The 18811-nt window shown below is 43.3% G+C and overlaps 1 protein-coding gene across 2 annotated transcripts in view; it reads right to left on the bottom strand.

The window, feature by feature from the left end:
* Window positions 1–9154: 9154 nt before the first annotated feature.
* gsg1l (gsg1-like) overlaps window positions 9155–18811 on the bottom strand; it is a 285918-nt gene continuing 276261 nt past the window's right edge. Inside the window, exon 4 of one of the 2 annotated variants that reach the window (XM_087997996.1) lies at window positions 9155–12675. In XM_087997996.1, coding sequence (XP_087854122.1) covers window positions 12378–12675 — 298 coding nt within the window. In that variant the 3' untranslated portion in view covers window positions 9155–12377. The remainder of the gene's footprint in view (window positions 12676–18811) is intronic. The other variant, XM_087997995.1, reaches the window with a different exon arrangement.

Raw genomic sequence — 18811 nt, 5'->3', positions numbered from 1 at the left:
TTACCCATTGTAGTTATTGGGATGAATGGCTTAGTCATAGCGTCATAGAGTCCTACAGCACAGAGACAGGCCCTTCAGCCCAAACTGCTCCATGCCAACCAAACTTTCCATCCTCACTAACTCCATTTCCCTGCACTTGGCCCATTTCCTTCTAAACCTTTCCAATCCATGTGTTTGTCTAAATGCCTTTTAAATGTTGTTAATGCGACCGCCTCAGCCACTTCCACTGACAGCTCATTCCATATCCATACCACCCTCTGTGAAAAGAAGTTGCCTGTCAGATTCCCTTTTATTCTTTCCCCTCTAACCTTAAACCCATGCCCTCTAGTCCTTGATTCCCCAACCCTGGGAAAAAGACTGAGTGTATTCACCCTATCCAGGCCTCTCATGGTCTTATACTCCTGTATAAGGTCCTCCCTCAGTCTCTTACAAAAGAAAAAAATCCTGGCTTGTCCAACCTCATCCTATAACTCAGACCATTGAGTCCAGACAACATCCTTGTAAATTTCTTCTGCACTCTTTCCAGTTTAATAACATCCTTCCTATAACAAGGTGACCAAAACGGAACACAATACTCCAAGTTCAGCCTCACCAACGTCCTGAGTAACTGGAACATATCTTCCCAACTTCTATACTCAATGCCTTGACTGATGAAGGCCAGTGTGTCAAAAGCCTTCTTCACTGCCCTGTCTACCTGTTACTCTACTTTCAGAGAAACGTGCACCTGAACTCCAAGGTCCCACTGTTCAAATACATTCCTTAAGGCCTTATCATTCACCATGAAACTCCTACCTTGATTTGACTTTCCAAAATGTAAGACCTCACACTTAAACTCCATTTGCCATTTCTCGGCCCACTTCCCCAGCTGACCAAGGTCCTGCTGCAATTTCTGATAATCTTCCTCACTGGCCACGATACCGCCTACTTTAGTGTCATCAGCAAACTTACTAATCAAGCTTTGTATATTCTCATCCAAATCATTGATACAGAGAACAAACAGCAATGTGCCCAACACCGACCCTGAGGCACTCCACTAGTTACAGGACCTCCAGTCCGACAAGCATCCTTCCACTATTACCCTCTGCTTCTTACCATCAAGCCAATTTTGTATCCAATTTTCCAGCCCTCCCTGGAGTCCATGCAATCTAACTTCCAAGAGCAGCCTACCATGTGGAACCTTATCAAAGGCCTTACTGAAATCCAGATAGACCACATCTACTGCCCTGCCCTGCCTTCCCTGGTCACTTCATCAAAGAACTGGAACAAATTTGTGAGGCATGATCTCTGATGCACAAAGCCATGCTGACTATTCCTCATCAAACCCTGTCTTTCCAGACGCATGTGTATCTTATCTCTCAGAATCTTCTCACCTAACGTACCCACCACCGATGCCAAACTTACTGGTCTGTAGTTCCCAGGTTTTTCTTTCCAGTGGCTCTTGAATAATAGCACAACATCCTGCTCCTTTGATGCTGCCTGACCTGCTGCGCTTTTCCAGCAACACATTTTCAGCTCTGATCTCCAGCATCTGCAATCCTCACTTTCTCCTACAACATTTAATCTAGTCTGGCAGCTGGATGGGAACCAGAGCTATGGATCAGAGAATAGGGTGGCTGGTGAGCAGGCAGATACAGCAGGCAGAGAGGCTGTGAGGAAGGAGAAACTGTTGATAGGCCAAAGCGGGATGGGTTGAAGTGTGTCTGTTTTATTGCAACAAGTGTCAGGAGTAAGGGTGATGAACTGAGAGCATGGAACTATGATGTTGTGGCCACCACAGAGACTTGGATATCGCAAGGACAAGGATGGTTGTTAGATGTTCCTGGTTTTAGATGTTTCAAAAGGAATAGGGAGAGAGGTAAAAGAGGTGAGGGAGTGGCCTTGCTAATCAGCGATAATATCACAGCTGCAGAAAGGGAGGTGGTGGAGGAGGGTTTGTCTACAGAGTCAGTGTGGGTGGAAGTCAGAAACAGGAAAGGAGCAGTCACTTTATTGGGAGTTTTCTATCGACCTGCCAATAGCAACAGAGACACAGAGGAGTAGATTGGGAGGCAAATTTAGGAAAGGTGTAGAAGTAACTGGGTTGTTGTCATGGGTACCTTCAACTTCCCTAACATCGATTGGAACCTCCTTAGTGCAAATAGTTTGGATGGAGCAGTTTTTGTCGGGTGTGTCCAGGAAGGATGTCTGACTCAATATGTAGATAGGTCGACTAGAGGGAGGCCATATTGGATTTGGTGCTTGGCAGCCAACCAGGCCAGGTGTCAGACATCTCGGTGAGAGAGCATTTCAGCGATAGTGATCACAACCCCCGACCTTTTTTTATAGTCATGGACAGCGATAAAAACAGACGATATGGGAAAATATTTTATTGGGGTAAGGGGAAATCACAATGTTATAAGGCAGGAACTGTGAAGCATAAGATAGGAGCAGATATTCTCAGGGAAATGCATAACAGAAATGCAGAGGTTGTTTAGGGAGCACTTGTTGGCAGTGCTGGACAGATTTGTGCCACTGAGGCAAGGAAGGGATGGTACAGTGAAGAAACATTGGATGACAAGGGACGTGGAACATCTAGTCAAGAGGAAAAAGGAAACTAACTTCAGGCTGAGGAGGCAAGGATCAGGCAGGCCTCTAGAGGGATACATGGTAGCCAGGAAGGAACTGAAGAATGGACGTAGGAGAGCTAGAAGGGGGCATGAAAAAGATTTAGCGAGTAGGATTAAGGAAAACCCCAAAGCATTATACACTTATGTGAGGAACAAGAGGATGACCAGATTGAGGGTAGGGCTGATCAGGGATAGTGGAGGGAAATTGTGCCTGGAGATGGAGAAAGTTAGGGAGGTCCTTAATGAATACTTTGTTTCAGTATTCACTAGTGAGAGGGACCTTGTCATTTGTGAGGACAGCATGAAACAGACTGACACACACGAACAGGTTGATGTTAAGAAGGAGGATGTGCTGGAAATTTTGAAAAACATGAGGATGGATAAGTCCCCTGGGCCAGACGGGGTGTACTGTTGATTACTACGGGAAGTGAGGGAAGAGATTGCTGTGATGATCTTTGCGCCCTCACTGTCCACTGGAGTAGTGCCAGATGATTAGAGGATGGAAAATGTTATTCTCTTGTTCAAGAAAGGGAATAGGGATAATCCTGGGAATTATGAACCTGTCAGTCTTATGTTGGTGGTGGGCAAATTATTGGAGAGGATTCTGAGAGACAGGATTTATGATTATTTGGAAAAACATAGCTTGATTAGAGAGAGTCAGCATGGCTTTGTGAGGGACATGACCTACTGAATTCTTTGAGTATGTGACAAAATACATTGATGAAGGTAGAGCAGCGGATGTGGTGTATATGGATTTTAGCAAGGCATTTGATAAGTTTCCTCATGGTAGGCTCATTAGAAGCAAGGAGGCACAGGATACAAGGAAATTTGGCAGTCTGGATACAGAATTGGCTGACCCACAGAAGACAGAGGGTGGTAGTAGATGAAAGTTATTCAGCCTGGAGCTCGGTGACCAGTGGTGTTCTGCAAGGATCTATTCTGGGACCTCTATTCTTTGTGATTTTATAAATGACTTGGATGAGGAAGTGGAAGGGTGGGTTAGTAAGTTTGCTGATGACACGAAGGTTGGTGGAGTTGTGGATAGTGTGGAGGGCTGTTGCAGGTTACAATGGGACATTGACAGGATGCAGAACTGGGCTGATAAGTGGCAGTTGGAATTCAACCTGGATAAATGTGAAGTGATTCATTTTGGAAGGTTGAAGTTGCATGCAGAATACAAGGTTAAAGGCAGGATTCTTGGCGGTGTGGAGGAGCAGAGAGAACTTGGGGTCCATGTACAGAAATCCCTCAAAGTTGCCACTCAAGTTGAAAGGGTTGTTAAGAAGGCGTATGGTGTGTTGTCTTGCATGAACAGGGGGATTGAGTTTAAGGTTACACTGCAGGTCTATAGAGCCCTGGTTAGACCACACTTGGAATATTGTGTTCAGTTCTGGTCACCTCATTAGAGGAATGATGTGGAAGCTTTAGAGAGGGTGCAGAGAAGATTTACCAGGATGCTGCCTGAACTGGAGGGGATGTCTTATGAAGAAAGGTTGAGGGAGCTAGGGCTTTTCTCAATGGAGTGAAAAAAGATGAGAGGTAACTTGATAAAGTTCTAGATGATGATCAGAGGCATAGATAGAGTAGATAGCCAGAGACTTTTCCTTGGGGCAGAAATGGCTGTCATGAGTGGATATAATTTTAAGGTGATAGAAGGAAGATATAGGGGAGATGTCAGAGGTTGGTTCTTTACACAGAGTGCGGTGGGTGCATGGAATGCATTGCCAGCAGTGGTAGCAGAGTAAGATACATTAGGGACATTTAAGAGACTCCTGGATAGGCGAATGGAAGATAGTAAAATGTAGGGTATGTAGGTTAGTTTGATGTTAGAGTAGGATAAAAGGTTGGGACAACATCAAGGGCTGAAGGACCTGTACTGTGCTGTACTGTTCCATGTTCTATGATCTATTCACTACTCTCCAGTCTTCCACGATAATTATGATGCAAAAATATCAGCCAGGGCCACCAAAATATCTTCTCTGGCCTCTTGCAGTGTGCTTGGATATATCTGGTCAGGACCAGGAGCTGTATCCACTTTCACACATTCTAACACATCCAACATCTCCTCTACTGTGATAGGGACTGTCCCCATGATAGAACCACTAGCTTCCCCAAGTTCCCAATCCTTCATGTCCTTCTCTGTGGCTTGATTGTCAGTCCTTTGTATGCATGCATGTACTTTATTAGGGTTGAAAGATGTTTCAAAGTTTGAGTTTAAAATCATGAATGTAGAGTTGGGGAGAATTCTGGATGTACATTTTGAGTTAACAAAGCTTGGTATGGATGTTTGAAAATTCATAAACGGTGGAAACTTTGGCTGAACCTTGTGCTTTAGCTAAGTGCAGGTTGTGTCGGTTTTTTGGGAGAGATTTTTCACCATATCTGTGTCTCACTAAATACCTACCCTGCCCCTTATGTTCAATTCCAGCCCCATCTTATCATGCGGTGCCACCAATATAACTCACCACTCACCAGATCTCCACCAAAATAAAGGAATCCCTCATGTTTGGACCATCTTTGAGAGTCTGCCAGGCACTCAGATCAGAGTTGGCAATCCGGTTTTGCTGCCAATGAAGTGAGAGTGGCATAGCAACCACAAAGCCAAAGTACCCACAGCACATAGCCACATGGCTGTCACTCCTTCACACATGCATCCCCATTTCCTCACCATTGACCCATCAGGCCATGCGGTTTACCTGTCCTTAGCTTTGTCCCATCTCTGAGTCCCCACTATTCTTTCCCCAGTGCCCAGTGGTCACCCGCACCTTGTTATTGTCCAGTGGGGGAACATCTTCCAAAGCTGAGCTCTTATTGATAACCAGCGAAAGGGAACACAAAGGAAATAAATACGAGTTGCAGTTTACACCCACAAAGCCAACAGAATGCTAGCACCTTGACCTTGACAATCTGTTGTACCCAGCTCCCGCCTCCTGGAATCGGGTGCCAGTGGGGAGGCCCTGTCGGATTATAGTGCCCGATTTAACTGAGCTTTGTCATCCACAGGGACGGTTTTCTCCCTGAATGTCCTCATCCTCCTCCTCAGACGGCAGCTCCCATTCCCCCACTTCCTATCCGATCACTTCACTGCCTCACCGGCTGAGCAATAAACTGATAAGTGCCTGGTGCACTCCATCCTAGATCCACATCAGCCATTCTACGCTCTGCTGCATTCATTAGAGTCCATGGTCAAGACTTACCATGTTCCCCAAACCACCCATGGAAATTCCACAAATGATGGGGTGCTTCACCTCCTTTTAAGTTTATAGGCTAACTTCCTGATCATTAAGTTGCCAGTGTTAGTTCTATTAGCACCAATGCCTTTGGCCGACATTTATTGCATCAGCACATCCATTCCACGTGCATTGCGTGTGTGTGAGGAAGAGATTGCCAATGAAATGAGGCTGGAGATTGCACACCTATGCTTCATGTATTTGCCCCTTCGATGTCCTAACAGTCAGCCGACGTGGATCCTGGGCGTTTGTCCATTAAACTGGCACCACCCATTGTCCCATTTATATTTCAGATCTAGAGAAGGTCAGATGATGATAGCAGGGAACGCAGCTTATGGTAGACACCATCAGCACTGGGCCATGCCTGGTCACCAAGGTGCCCCCTCTTCCCTTGGAGCTTCCATGTCACCTTTGACCTTGCAATACCCTGACTGTTGACTTCTGCCTAACACCTCCATGAGGAGACCAAACGTATTGAACTTTGCCGCCAACTGTCCTCCTGAGACCCCATATTATACCTTAATGTGAGAAATCATGGAAATCAGAGTGGGTACCCTGGTGAATGCAGCTCCTCATTAACTCCAACCAGCTTAACGATATCCTGCACCTCTCCACTCCCCTTGAAGAGGCCATGGTAACGGTCAATACCAGCTACTCACTCCCCCCCCCCCCCCCCCCAGTAGCCTACTAAGCCCTCTGATACTGTTCCACATGTAGCTCTACAAATCTTGAGATTCCCCCATCAACAGCCTTATGCCCACCTTTCTAAATATGCCCACCTAACCAAACAGCTCAGACTTTAAATTCCTCCACCCTCTTTAGGCAGTGATATCACTCCTGCCCTTAAAGTGCCCCTGTGCTGCTTTTTAACAGTCAACAGGTAGACCCTCAGGCGTGTATTTGCTGCAGCCCACTGACTGTCTTCAGGATGGCTGAGCAGACCCCAGTTGCAGCTCCCTGGCCGATGATACGTGAATTCCCTGACCGCTGTGACTGGCCCTACAGGACTGACCGCTGCTCAGACTGTAGTCAGACAGATCCCCTGACAGTGAGCATGCCTGGCATTCCCCTAACGCGTGCAAGCGAGCGAGTAAGAAGGAAAGTGAGCAGCCCAAAACTACAATCTGTGAGCTTTCTGTGAGCACAAAGCCTTTCAATGTTAGTTGCTGGTGCAACTTACAATACAGGCCAGCTTTCTAATTGGGCGGTAAGTGGACCAGAGAGGTGCCATCTTGGTTGTGATGCATTGGTAAGTGTCAGATGTCAATGTGGGTGTGTGTGAGACTGATGCCTATGAATCGTGCCCTGGGCCACTGTCAGTTGCTGGGCAAAAGCAAGCTGGTCATTGATGAGCTGTAGTCAACAGGGCAGCCATTTTGGTTTCCATGGTTTCTCAATATTTAGGCTATTTGGTAAAATGGGAAACTGAATGTTAATTAGTTTGTGTGGAGTTTGCACATTCTCCCCGTGTCTGCGTGGGTTTCCTCCGGGTGCTCCGGTTTCCTCCCACAGTCCAAAGATGTGCAGGTCAGGTGAATTGGCCATGCTAAATTGCCCGTAGTGTTAAGTGAAGGGGTAAGTGTAAGGGAATGGGTCTGGGTGGGTTGCTCTTCGGAGGGTCAGTGTGGATTTGTTGGGCCGAAGGGCCTGTTTCCACACTATAGGGAATCTAATCTAATCTAATCTAGTTGGGACACTTACAAGGCATTTAACAAGCTACGAATGTCTTTCCTGGACAACGAGCTGCTACCTGGCAAGAAATTGGCCTCTTTGAGGAGAAAGTGAGGTCTGCAGATGCTGGAGATCAGAGCTGGAAATGTGTTGCTGGAAAAGCGCAGCAGGTCAGGCAGCATCCAGGGAACAGGAGAATCGACGTTTCGGGCATAAGCCCTTCTTCAGGAATGAGGAATGTTTGTCCAGCAGGCTAAGATAAAAGGTAGGGAGGAGGGACTTGGGGGAGGGGCGTCGGAAATGTGATAGGTGGAAAGAGGTCAAGGTGAGGGTGATAGGTCAGACTGGGGTGGGGGCGGAGAGGTCGGGAAGAAGATTGCAGGTTAGGCCACTCGACAAAAGCATTAAAGCTGTTGCAAGATGCTACCAATATTGAGATAGACCTCACTTGATTTCTCATCAAATTCTGCAACAAATCCCACCATGGCCCATATCACTCAGACCCTGTTGATTGTGTCAGAATGTTGGTTTTCTACTTTCGCTGTGAAAATTAACCCTTTTCTTGTTTTATTTACAGTGATAGGAAAGGCAATTGAAGAATGAAATGAAAATCACAAAGTCATTTACTTTTCAAAAGTATGTGTGAATATTTCTGTGTCATCCAATGGACACAGCATTTTCAAAATAAATGGTGTTAGCTTTAAAATTTTGCTATGAATTAAACTACTGCCTGTAATGAGGGCAAATGGGGTTCTGACCTTTATTGCTATAAAGGACTGGAGTATAACAGTAGAGATGTATTTTTGCAATTGGACAAGACATTGGCGAGACTGAACCTAGAGTATTGCATAAAGTTTTGGCCCACTTACTTAAGTAGGGCTTTAATTGCATTGGAAGCATTCAGAGAAATTCATCTAGAGTTCACCAGACTAATCCCAGAGGGGATGACGCAGTGGCTCAGTGGTTAGCACAGTTGCCTCACAGCACCAGGAACCCGGGTTTGATTCCAGCCTCAGGTGACTGTGTGGAGCTTGGAAACTCGCCTTGTGTCTGATTCTATGAGATGAAAGGCTTGTTTTACGAGGAGACATTGAGTAATTCGTAGCTATACCCACGAGAGTGTAGAAGAATGAGAGGCGATCCAGTTGAGGTGTAAAAGGTACAAAATGGGATTGACAAAGTAGATGTAGGGAGGATGTTTTCTCATGTGGGACAACCCAGAACAAGATAGCTCTAGGATAGGGGGTGGCAAATTTAAAACAGAGATGAGGAGGAATTGCTTCTCTCAAAGGATCGTGAGTCTGTGCAATTTACTATCCCAGAGTGTGGTGGCACACTGACTAAATTTAAAGAGGAGACAGACAGATCTTTAGTTGGTAATGGGTTAAAGGCTTTTGGAGTGCGAACGGGAAAGTGGCGTTGAGACCAAGATGAGATCAACCACGATCGTATTCAATGGAGGAACAGGTTCGAGAGTCTGAATTGCCTGTTCCTACTCCAAGTTCTTACGTTCTTATGTCTGATTGGTCTATTAAATTGAGAAAAGCAGACTTCCATTGAGGTCATGAAATTATCCAAGAATCTCTATTTTTGGATGAGAGAACACATTGTTATGTGTTTATGAACTTTTTATGAACTTCTGATCAATTGCAAGGAGTCAGCTCTTGAAGTGACTCTGATTGTTTATTTAGTTCAGTGACTCTGAAAAGAACAGAAAGTTTCTGTTGCTGTGAGAATAATGATTTGTTACAACTTTATTTGTAATACAATTTGTTTCTGAGATCTCAGTTGAATAATTTGGCACCATACATTCTTTTGTTTTATCACATCTCCATCTCCTACATCACCCAAAGATGGTACCCCTGCCATATTATGTATACAGGATACAGTGCGGCAACTCACCAAGGCTCTGACAACAGCATCTCCCCAAACCTGTGACCTCTATCACCTAGAAGGACAAGGCTAGTAGATGCGTAGGAACACCACCACTGGCAAGATCCCCTCCAAGCAACATGTCGTCTTGATTTGGAATTATATCACCATTCCTTCAATGTCTTGGGGTCAAAATGCTGAAATTCTCTTAACATTACCTTCTCAGGGCAATTATAGACGGACAGTAAATTCCGAGTATGTAAGCATTGTTTACATGCCATTGAAGATCAACCACTCACTTGGACAAAATAAAAACTATCCAACCTCAGAATTTTCTCTCTCAATGGCTAGTATCTCTTTGCCTTCTTTCTCGTGGACAGTTTTTGGAAGCTCATGAAGGCCATAAACGGTTTAGGAATCAGTAGTAACAGACCCTTCAGAAAGACAGTCAACTGCATGTACTTTTATTAGGGAGCAAGAGTTTCGATATGGGGCATTAATGAATTTGAGAGTGAAAGTGTGCAGACTGTGTGGGTTGTGAACAGTTTAATGATTCGGGAGAATGTAAAATGGACGTATCTGATCCATGCGGATTGAGGGGGGGGGGGGTAACATATTTTTATCATTTGCTGACTGCAGTCTTCTTCATTTTCGTTATAACTTTCCTTCTGAGGTGATGGGAAGCCATGGGTTTTGTCCCGAGCTCCTCAGTGCATCTGTTTCTGGTGGCTGGTAGTTTATTCTTGTATCCTTCACCTGTTTGAATCCTTCTATCAAATTAAAGATGCAAGGATGATCTCTCTATCCAATTCCAACTCAAGATCATTATTTGGTCCTTTCTAAATGCTTGCATAGCTAAGTGCCTTTTGTATATCACTGACTGTTTGCAATGGTGTGTGCCTTTGCAGAGAGAGAGAATGTCACTGCTACAGCAGCTAATTTTGGAAGAGTCTCGCACTAAATATACTGGAAAATACTAATTTATTGAGTGTCCTGTTTTCTTACATGCACATATGTTACATTGAGACTCCTCATCTAAGAAGCGACTAATGAGCTGTTTACATTTTTAAATACCAGACTCACCTTCCCCACAGGGAATTCTGTGCGCTGCAGTTTGTGTGGGGACTAATCGTGGATGTCAGCAGATCCTCAACAGATTCAGCTATTTTATCATAGCTCCACCATATTATCTCTCATTCAAATTCATTTGTGAAAGCTATAGAGTTACAAATGCAGAAATTGCTGGAGAAACTCAGCAGGTCTGGGAGCATCAGTGGACAGAAAACAGAGTCAATATTTCAAGTCCGGTGACTCTTCTTCAGAACAGAGTTGCAAATGTATATTTTAATTGATGAAACTTATAATATTTGATATATTTTAATTTCTGATTGTAATAAACATAAAACAAAATAGCATTTTTGTTGAGTGCACACTCTGATTTGATGTCGTACTTTTTGAGGTCAAAATGGTGGGCGAAAATCAAACTTGAATTCTTGTAATCTCCCCCAGTCCCAGGGAGGCTGCTACTTACTGCTGTGGCTTTACCTTTCCCAATACTAGACTCTGGTGTGTCTTTTCTGATGGGCTGTTATTTAATAAGAATGATGAATATTTGTATCCAGTGGATTCGGGCCCAAGGAAATTAGGTTTTCATTTCATGTCCCAATAAATCAAGCTATGATTTTAAAACGTAGTCTAACTGGCTGTGTCATTAACTATCCACAGTGCACAGCCCTCAAAGTACCTTTATGGGAAATGAACCTGTGCATGATAATAAACCTTGAAGATGACAGCAAAGTCAAAATGAATTATTCCAGCTGTAAAAGGATGGCATGATGGCTCAGTGGTTAGCACTGCTACCTCATAGCATCAGGGACCCAGGTTCAATTCCAGCCTCAGGCGACTGTGCGGAGTTTGCACATTGTCCCCGTGTCTGTGTGGGTTTCATCTGGGTGCTCCAGTGTCCCCCCCCCCCCCCCCCCACAGTCCAAATGTGTGCAGGTTGTGTGGATTTGACATAGGGATTGGAGGGCTACAAAGATGGGGTAGGTCTGCATGGGATGCTGTTTGGAGGATTAGTGTGGACTCAATGGACAGGGTTGGCCTGCTTCCACATTGGGTGATTCTATGACTGATCCATGTCAGCCATTTTGTGACACTGACCAAATCCACTTTTCTGCCATTTTGTTTGCAATAGAGTGACATCTGTTGGTCTCTTTTCACTGATGAAGCTAGTTAGATTAATTATTTGCTGAAATAATTAAGGTATTGATGGATTTTACCAGTAGGTGCCTTTTTCTCCAGCATGATTCCTGACTATTTCTTTTGAGAGCTTGGTGTTTTTTGGTTTTTGCCTTCCTAGATTTATGGACTCTTGTTACTTTCCACAGGAATCATGTGTGGCCATTCTGCCTGAAGGCGAATGATATAAAACAGCAATCTCAGGGTTGCAGTGCAATCTGGGAAAAATATTCTTCAGGAATTTGACTAAAAGATGAATCAAGTACAAAAGTTGGTTCACAACTAGAATAATTATTTTGCACAAAAAAATAGAAGGTACATTGGTATCATTGATCATTCTGAATATAAAACCAAATTCTGTGCTTCCAAATCGGTCAGCAAATCAATAAAGAGAATTTAGAAGGCTGGATGGTTACTTCTGAATAAACAGTCAAAAAAAAGATGGTGTGCATTAAACCTACAGGAACGATGGATTTTGGCATTTACATTAACAGTGTGAATAATTTTGCATTAGAATAACATGTCCCTAATAAAAATGTTAAAAAAAAAATTAACAGGTCTAAGCATTATCCACACTGACATTGTCTCATGGTTTCCCAATGATCAAATAGTTTAAATATTGACACGGGTGATGTACACTGACAAAAGGGATAGTTCAGTCTAATCTTGCTGCTTATTCAGTGTACACATGAATTAAAGTGTTTACAGTGAACACCTCCCAGGCATGGAGGTTGCTTGGAAGTCAATAAAAGCTGCTTTAACATTGGTCCTCTCCTAACACTTCCGGGATTTCACTCAAGTCCAATGGATCTGGCACAAGTGATTTAGTTGTGCTTGTGGCAGGGTCTGCAAAGACTTCGACCGAACTCGATATGGACTGAATTGATCTTTCCCTAAAATAGTTGATAGCCTCCCGATCGATGAACATCTGCTCTTCCCTGAGGCTTTGCTCGAAGAGTTTCCGTTTGTGTCGAAACTCGATGACTGTTTTCGTGTATGAGTTCAGTGTGGTGACAGAGGCTGCCATGCAACAAGTAAAGGATCCCCATGCGAGACTGTGGAGAGAAAAAAGACCGAGATAGAGAGAGAGAGAGAGAGAGAGAGGACACGTTTAATATTTTACACTCCTCGGCATTTGAACTTAACTGCATAAGTTTTGGCAAGGAAGCATTTTGCTTGTCTGTACAGTATCAGTCAACTCCAATTAATATCAGATGCAACTTTTACTATTTTCCAGAAAAATCCATGCAATGTTATAGAGTCATAGCGATGTACAGCGTAGAAACAGACCCTTTGGTCCAACTCATCCATGCTGACCAGATATCCTCAATTGCCATTTGCTAGCACTTGGCCCATTTCCCTCTAAACCCTTCCTATTCAAATACCCATCCAGATGTCTTTTAAATGTTGTCATTGTACAAGCTTCCTCTACTATCCAATGTTGACCCTGGACCTTACCATGACCCACTGTCCCACTCTCATTATCACTGTTCAATTTGTTGCCTGTTGTAACTGGACCACACTATAGACAGCAATCATTAGATTTCATTTCAGTTTTTGATTTCTAAACAAATTTCAACATTGTGTTACATGATGAAACGATCACGGGGAGGAAATAAAACATGGGAGTGAAATGTAAATCATATTAAATCTTCTTGTAATCTCAAATGCTGTTTCATTGCTTGTTTTCAAAAGAACATTGGTTATAATCTAAAGAAAAATGTCACATTGCTGACTGTAAAAATGGACCAAAACGTTAATTAATTGTGAAGGATTATGATAATACTGTGGTGCCTAATTCTATTACGGTAATTACCAATATGTAAATTCCTTAGCAAATTACCAAAAGCAGGAAAGAGGGACAAAGCTAGAATAATTCCTAAAACATGCAACAATTTAAAAAAAAAAATTCATGTTGTATCATGAGACTGTGGTTGGGAATCATGGGTATTAAATTGTTTCTTATCAAAGTTTTCTTGCAGATTCCTGCGTGTCAATTCTATCAATATTATTCTGTGGTGGACTATTTTGCTTTAATTCAGTAAATTTGATCTTATTGGAGGAAGGGCTATGATAACGAGTGGTTAACTGTTATAGAGCAGTGCAAAGGTCATAGGAACCTTTGGTAAACCTTTCAGCAAACGGTGATGGCATCTGCTGTTAATTTTAACGTCACAACTCTCCAGAAAATCTAGCCCTTGATTCTATCTATTATCCTTCATTCTGGCCAATGTTTATTATTTAGATTCAAACATCTTTTTGTCAAATGGCTTGACTGGTGAAACTTTAGACATGTGAATCTAGTCACCGAGAATGAGAGAGGACCTAGTAAGAACCTAGTTAAGAGCAATTGGAGGGTCTTGTGGTGTGGGTAAACAGCATTGTAGATAATAGGATAAAATTACAAGAGGCTGTTGCTAGACCAATTGAATGGACAAATCTGAGGGAGATGGAATTCAATGTAAGCAAGAGTGAAGTTATCCATTTTGAACTGAAAAAGGATACTCTCTTATGGCATGAAGTTAAACAGAATGGATGTCGAAAGACACTTGGAGGTTCAGATGCATAAATATTTAAAATGCCATGAATAAGTGCAGGAAATAATCAAAAATGCTAATGGAATGCTGGCCTTTATTTCAGCTCAAAGGTAGAAGACAGAGGGCAGTGGTGTAGGGCTGTTTTTCAGACTGGAGGCCTGTAACCAGTGGAGTGCCACAAGGATCAGTGCTGGGCCCTCTACTTTTTGTCATTTACATAAATGATTTGGATGCGAGCATAAGAGGTACAGTTAGTAAGTTTGCAGATGATACCAAAATTGGAGGTGTAGTGGACAGCGAAGAGGATTACCTCAGATTACAACAGGATCTGGACCAGATGGCCCAATGGGCTTAGAAGTGGCAGATGGAGTTTAATTCAGATAAATGTGAGGTGCTGCATTTTGGGAAAGCAAATCTTAGCAGGACTTATACACTTAATGGTAAGGTCCTAGGGAGTGTTGCTGAACAAACAGACCTTGGAGCGTAGATTCATAGCTCCTTGAAAGTGGAGTCGCAGGTAAAAAGGATAGTGAAGAAGGAGTTTGGTATGCTTTCCTTTATTGGTCAGAGTATTGAGTACAGGAGTTGGGAGGTCATGTTGCGGCTGTACAGGACATTGGTTAGGCCACTGTTGGAATATCGCATGCAATTTTGGTCTCCTTCCTATTGGAAAGATGTGAAACTTGAAAGGGTTCAGAAAAGATTTACAAGGATGTTGCCAGGGTTGGAGGATCTGAACTACAGGGAGAGACTGAACAGGCTGGGGCTATTTTCCCTGGAGCGTCAGAGGCTGAGGGGTGACCTTATAGAGGTTTACAAAATTATGAGGGGCATGGATAGGATAAATAGGCAAAGTCTTTTCCCTGGGGTCGGGGAGTCCAGAAAATGAGAGCATAGGTTTAGGGTGAGAGGGGCAAGATATAAAAGAGACCTAAGGGGCAACTTTTTCACGCAGAGGGTGGTACGTGTATGGAATGAGCTGCCAGAGGATGTGGTGGAGGCTGGTACAATTGCAACATTTAAGAGGCATTTGGATGGGTATATGAATAGGAAGGGTTTGCAGGGATATGGGCTGGGTGCTGGCAAATGGGACTAGATTGGGTTGGGGATATCTGGTCGGCATGGATGGGTTGGACCGAAGGGTTTGTTTCCATGCTGTACATCTCTATGACTCTATGACTCTAGAGGACAGGACAATAAAGACACTAGCTATGTTGTATCCATACAAAACCCTGGTTAGATCCCACTTGGACTTCTGTGAGCAGATCTACACACAACACCTCAGAAAGAATATGTTGGCCTCAGAGGGAATACAATGGATTGGGAAGAGTAGAGAAGCAGAATACGACTTAAATGGAGAAAGACTGCCGAATGCCGCAGTGCAGAAGGATCTGGATGTCCTGGTATGGAAATCACAAAAGGTACACAGATGTAACAAGTAATTAGGAAGGCAAATGAGATGTTGGCCTTTATTGTGATTCAGTGGTGTAGAAATGTAGAAATGTCTTGCTACAGCTGTACAGGACATTGGTGAGACAGAACCTGTGAGAAGCTTTGGTTTCTTTACTCAAGGAAGGATATTGGAGCAGTTTAGAGAAAGTTCATTTGACTGATTCTTGGGATGAGGCCACTGTCTGATGAAGAAAGGTTGAGCAGGTTCAGCCTATACTCAAAGGAGTTTAAAAGATTGATTTTAACAATTCTTTCATGGGGTGTGGGATGTGACTCAGCCAGCAGGTATTGCCTATCCCTAATTCAGAAATCAGAATTGTTCAATCATCAATGAATATCTCTACTTCTGATCTCATAATGGAGGGAATTTCATTCATCTAGTCGCTGAAGATGGTTGGGCTGAGGATACTACCCCGAGGAACTCCTGCAGTTATATCCGAGGACAGAGCTGTTTGGCTTCCATCTCCCTCTGTGCTAACTTTGACTCCAAGCAGTGGTGAGCTTCTTCTCCGATTCCCATTTAATTCAGCTTTGCCCGCTAATGCCACACTCACTTCAATGCGACCTTGATGTCAAGGACAGTCTCCGTCATCTTGCCTCTGAAATTTAGCTTTTTTGTCTCTGTCTGAACCAAAGCTGTAATGAAGTCAGGAGCTGAGTGACTCTGGCAGAGCCCAATCTGAGTGACAATGATAGATCATTGCTGAATCAGTGTTTCTTTGTCGCAACTGTTTCTAATACCTTCCATTACTTTGGGAGGATTAAGAGTAGATTGATGGGGTGCTAATTAAATTGGTCCTGTTTTTTGTAGACAGGACATACCTGGACCATTTTCCACATTGCTGGGTAGTTGGTATTATTGTAGCTCTTTTGGAGCAGCTTAGCTTAGGGCTTAGCTAGTTCTGAAGCACATATCTTCAGTGCTATATTACTGCAATGTTGTCAGGTCTCAGACTTTGCAGTCTCTAGTGCTTCCATCCATCACTCTGGCAACCTGGGAAAGAAGCTGAAATGGATCATTGAAGATGAGACGTACGCTATTCTGGTCAGGGTTGACAAGGTAGATGTTGAGAAGATTTTTCCCCTTGTGGTGCACTGGGGAGCACATTTAGAAGTAAGAACTCTCCTATTTAAAGCAGAGATGTCTTCATTTGGAGGATGGTTAGTCTTTAAAATTCTCTTTTAAAGTGGAGGAGATTGTGCCCTTACAGGAACTGCAGTCCCTGCTTAGCTTAGAACTTAAGAAAGACCACAATGTTTGAACTTGTAGCTTTATCTCCTTATTTTTCAACTTAATACTAGAAAGGACTATAATGCTTCACTTCTAACTTTATTTTTAATGCTGTACTAAGAGTTACAGCAATGTGTAACTTTCCACTTTGCTCCTTATTTCTTGCTACTTTATTCTTACATTTTCGTACCCAGGTATTTGAACCTAAGATGGCACCGTGTGTGGCGAAATTGAAAACTTTACACAGTACTCCTGTATTATTGTACTTGAGTACACATGACAGTAAAGTCCAAATCTAAACGTAAAGATCTTCTCCAGAGAGCAGGGGTCCGTTTAACATATTCAGGTTGGGTCAGATAGGTTTGTGATTGATGGAGGAGTTGTGGAGGACCGACTAGGAAATGGACTTGATGCCACAACTGAATCAGCTGAATGACAGAGCAGTCTTGAGGGATTGGCTAACCTACTCCTGCTCCCATTTCTCATGATCCCATTATCGGACGACAAAGACATCCCTTAAGTCTTTCACACTTCGTGTTGGAGGCAGGGGATTCAGGGGCCAGTGTGTGGGGGTTTTAAGAGGCCATCAGGTGAGAATCCAGCTTTCCCTGCTTGTCAATAAAGCCAGAAATCTTGATGAATTCAGACCAGGATCTATTCTAGCCACTGCAGCACATAACCTTGAGTGTGTCAAAGTCAATGGTACCCTTCAGCCTTTGAATTTTAATGGAGTCTTGTGTGTACTCATTGGCTGCAAGATTATGTGCTTGGATTTTAATGTTACATTTTGTGCTTCAGGTTTAATAGCATGTGGTGCCTTGATTTTTGAAAGAATGTGGATATGCCAGTCATTCAATAGCGTCCACAGACCCTAAAAAGGACATTTTACACACAAGTACACGGCCACATTCATATTTATCTTCCGAATGAAACAGGCAGCTGCTCTCCTCCCAAAACACTAACACGGTGAACAAATAGGTTTGAGGAGGTAAAACTAATCCTTAGATCAACTAATCCCCAATATTTTGAGATTACTGAACTCAGTTTCTGTTTGCCAGGGTAAGGATGGCATCAGATTGAGTCACTTGGAAACAGAAACGTAATTGGAAGGAGGCCATTCAGCCCTTTCTCTATCTACCAACTTTTTCAGAAAGCAATCCGGTTTGGCCTGCTCCTCTTTCCTTCTCCATATACCTAAGATGTTTCCTCCTTATCAAGTTCCCCTTTGAAACTGAATCAGGAGCTAGCCGCATTCTATCAGACAGTGCCATCAAAATCCGAATGACTCATTGTCATAGAGTCATAGAGACGTACAGCATGGAAACAATGCATTCGGTCCAACTTGTCCATGCTGACCAGATATTCTAAATTAATCTCGAGTTATTTGCCAGCATTTGGCCCATATCCATCCAGATGCCTTTTAAATGCTGCAATTGTACCAGCCTCCTCCACCTCCTCTGGCAGCTCATTCCATACATGTACCACCCTCTGTGTAAAAAAGGCTGCCCCTTAGGTCCCTTTTAAACCTTTCCTCTCTCACAGTAAACATATGCCCTCTAGTTTTGGACTCCCCTCCCCTGCCCTGACCTTGAGTATACATATCCCTGGTGATTTTATAAACCTCTATAAGGTCACTGCTCAGCCTCCGACGCTACAGGGAAAACAGCCCCAGCCTATGGAGCCTCTCGCTTTTGCTCAAACCCTCCAACACAATTTACTCCCACTAGCTTTGGCTCTTTTGCAAATCACTTTAAATCCTTGTGCTCTGGTTTTTTTCATTCTCCAGCAGTTGGAATGATTTCCTTATCTGCACTGCTTATGGGTTTACCATGGCAACCACACATTGGTTAGCTGTACATTTGTGTCCAAATGAAAGGAAATAAAGGGAAAATTTGCGGAAAGATTGGCAGATAACATAAAAGGCAAGCTGAAAGCCTGTTATATGTATATAAATAGTAAGAGCCTCTAGTC

The sequence above is a fragment of the Chiloscyllium plagiosum genome, unplaced genomic scaffold (genome assembly GCF_037043375.1).
Source record: "Chiloscyllium plagiosum isolate Xiang-an unplaced genomic scaffold, Cpla_swu_hap1 HiC_scaffold_20, whole genome shotgun sequence".
Taxonomy (NCBI): domain Eukaryota; kingdom Metazoa; phylum Chordata; class Chondrichthyes; order Orectolobiformes; family Hemiscylliidae; genus Chiloscyllium; species Chiloscyllium plagiosum.
Note: the sequence above shows the minus strand (reverse complement) of the source record. Positions and strands in the feature narration are given on the sequence as shown.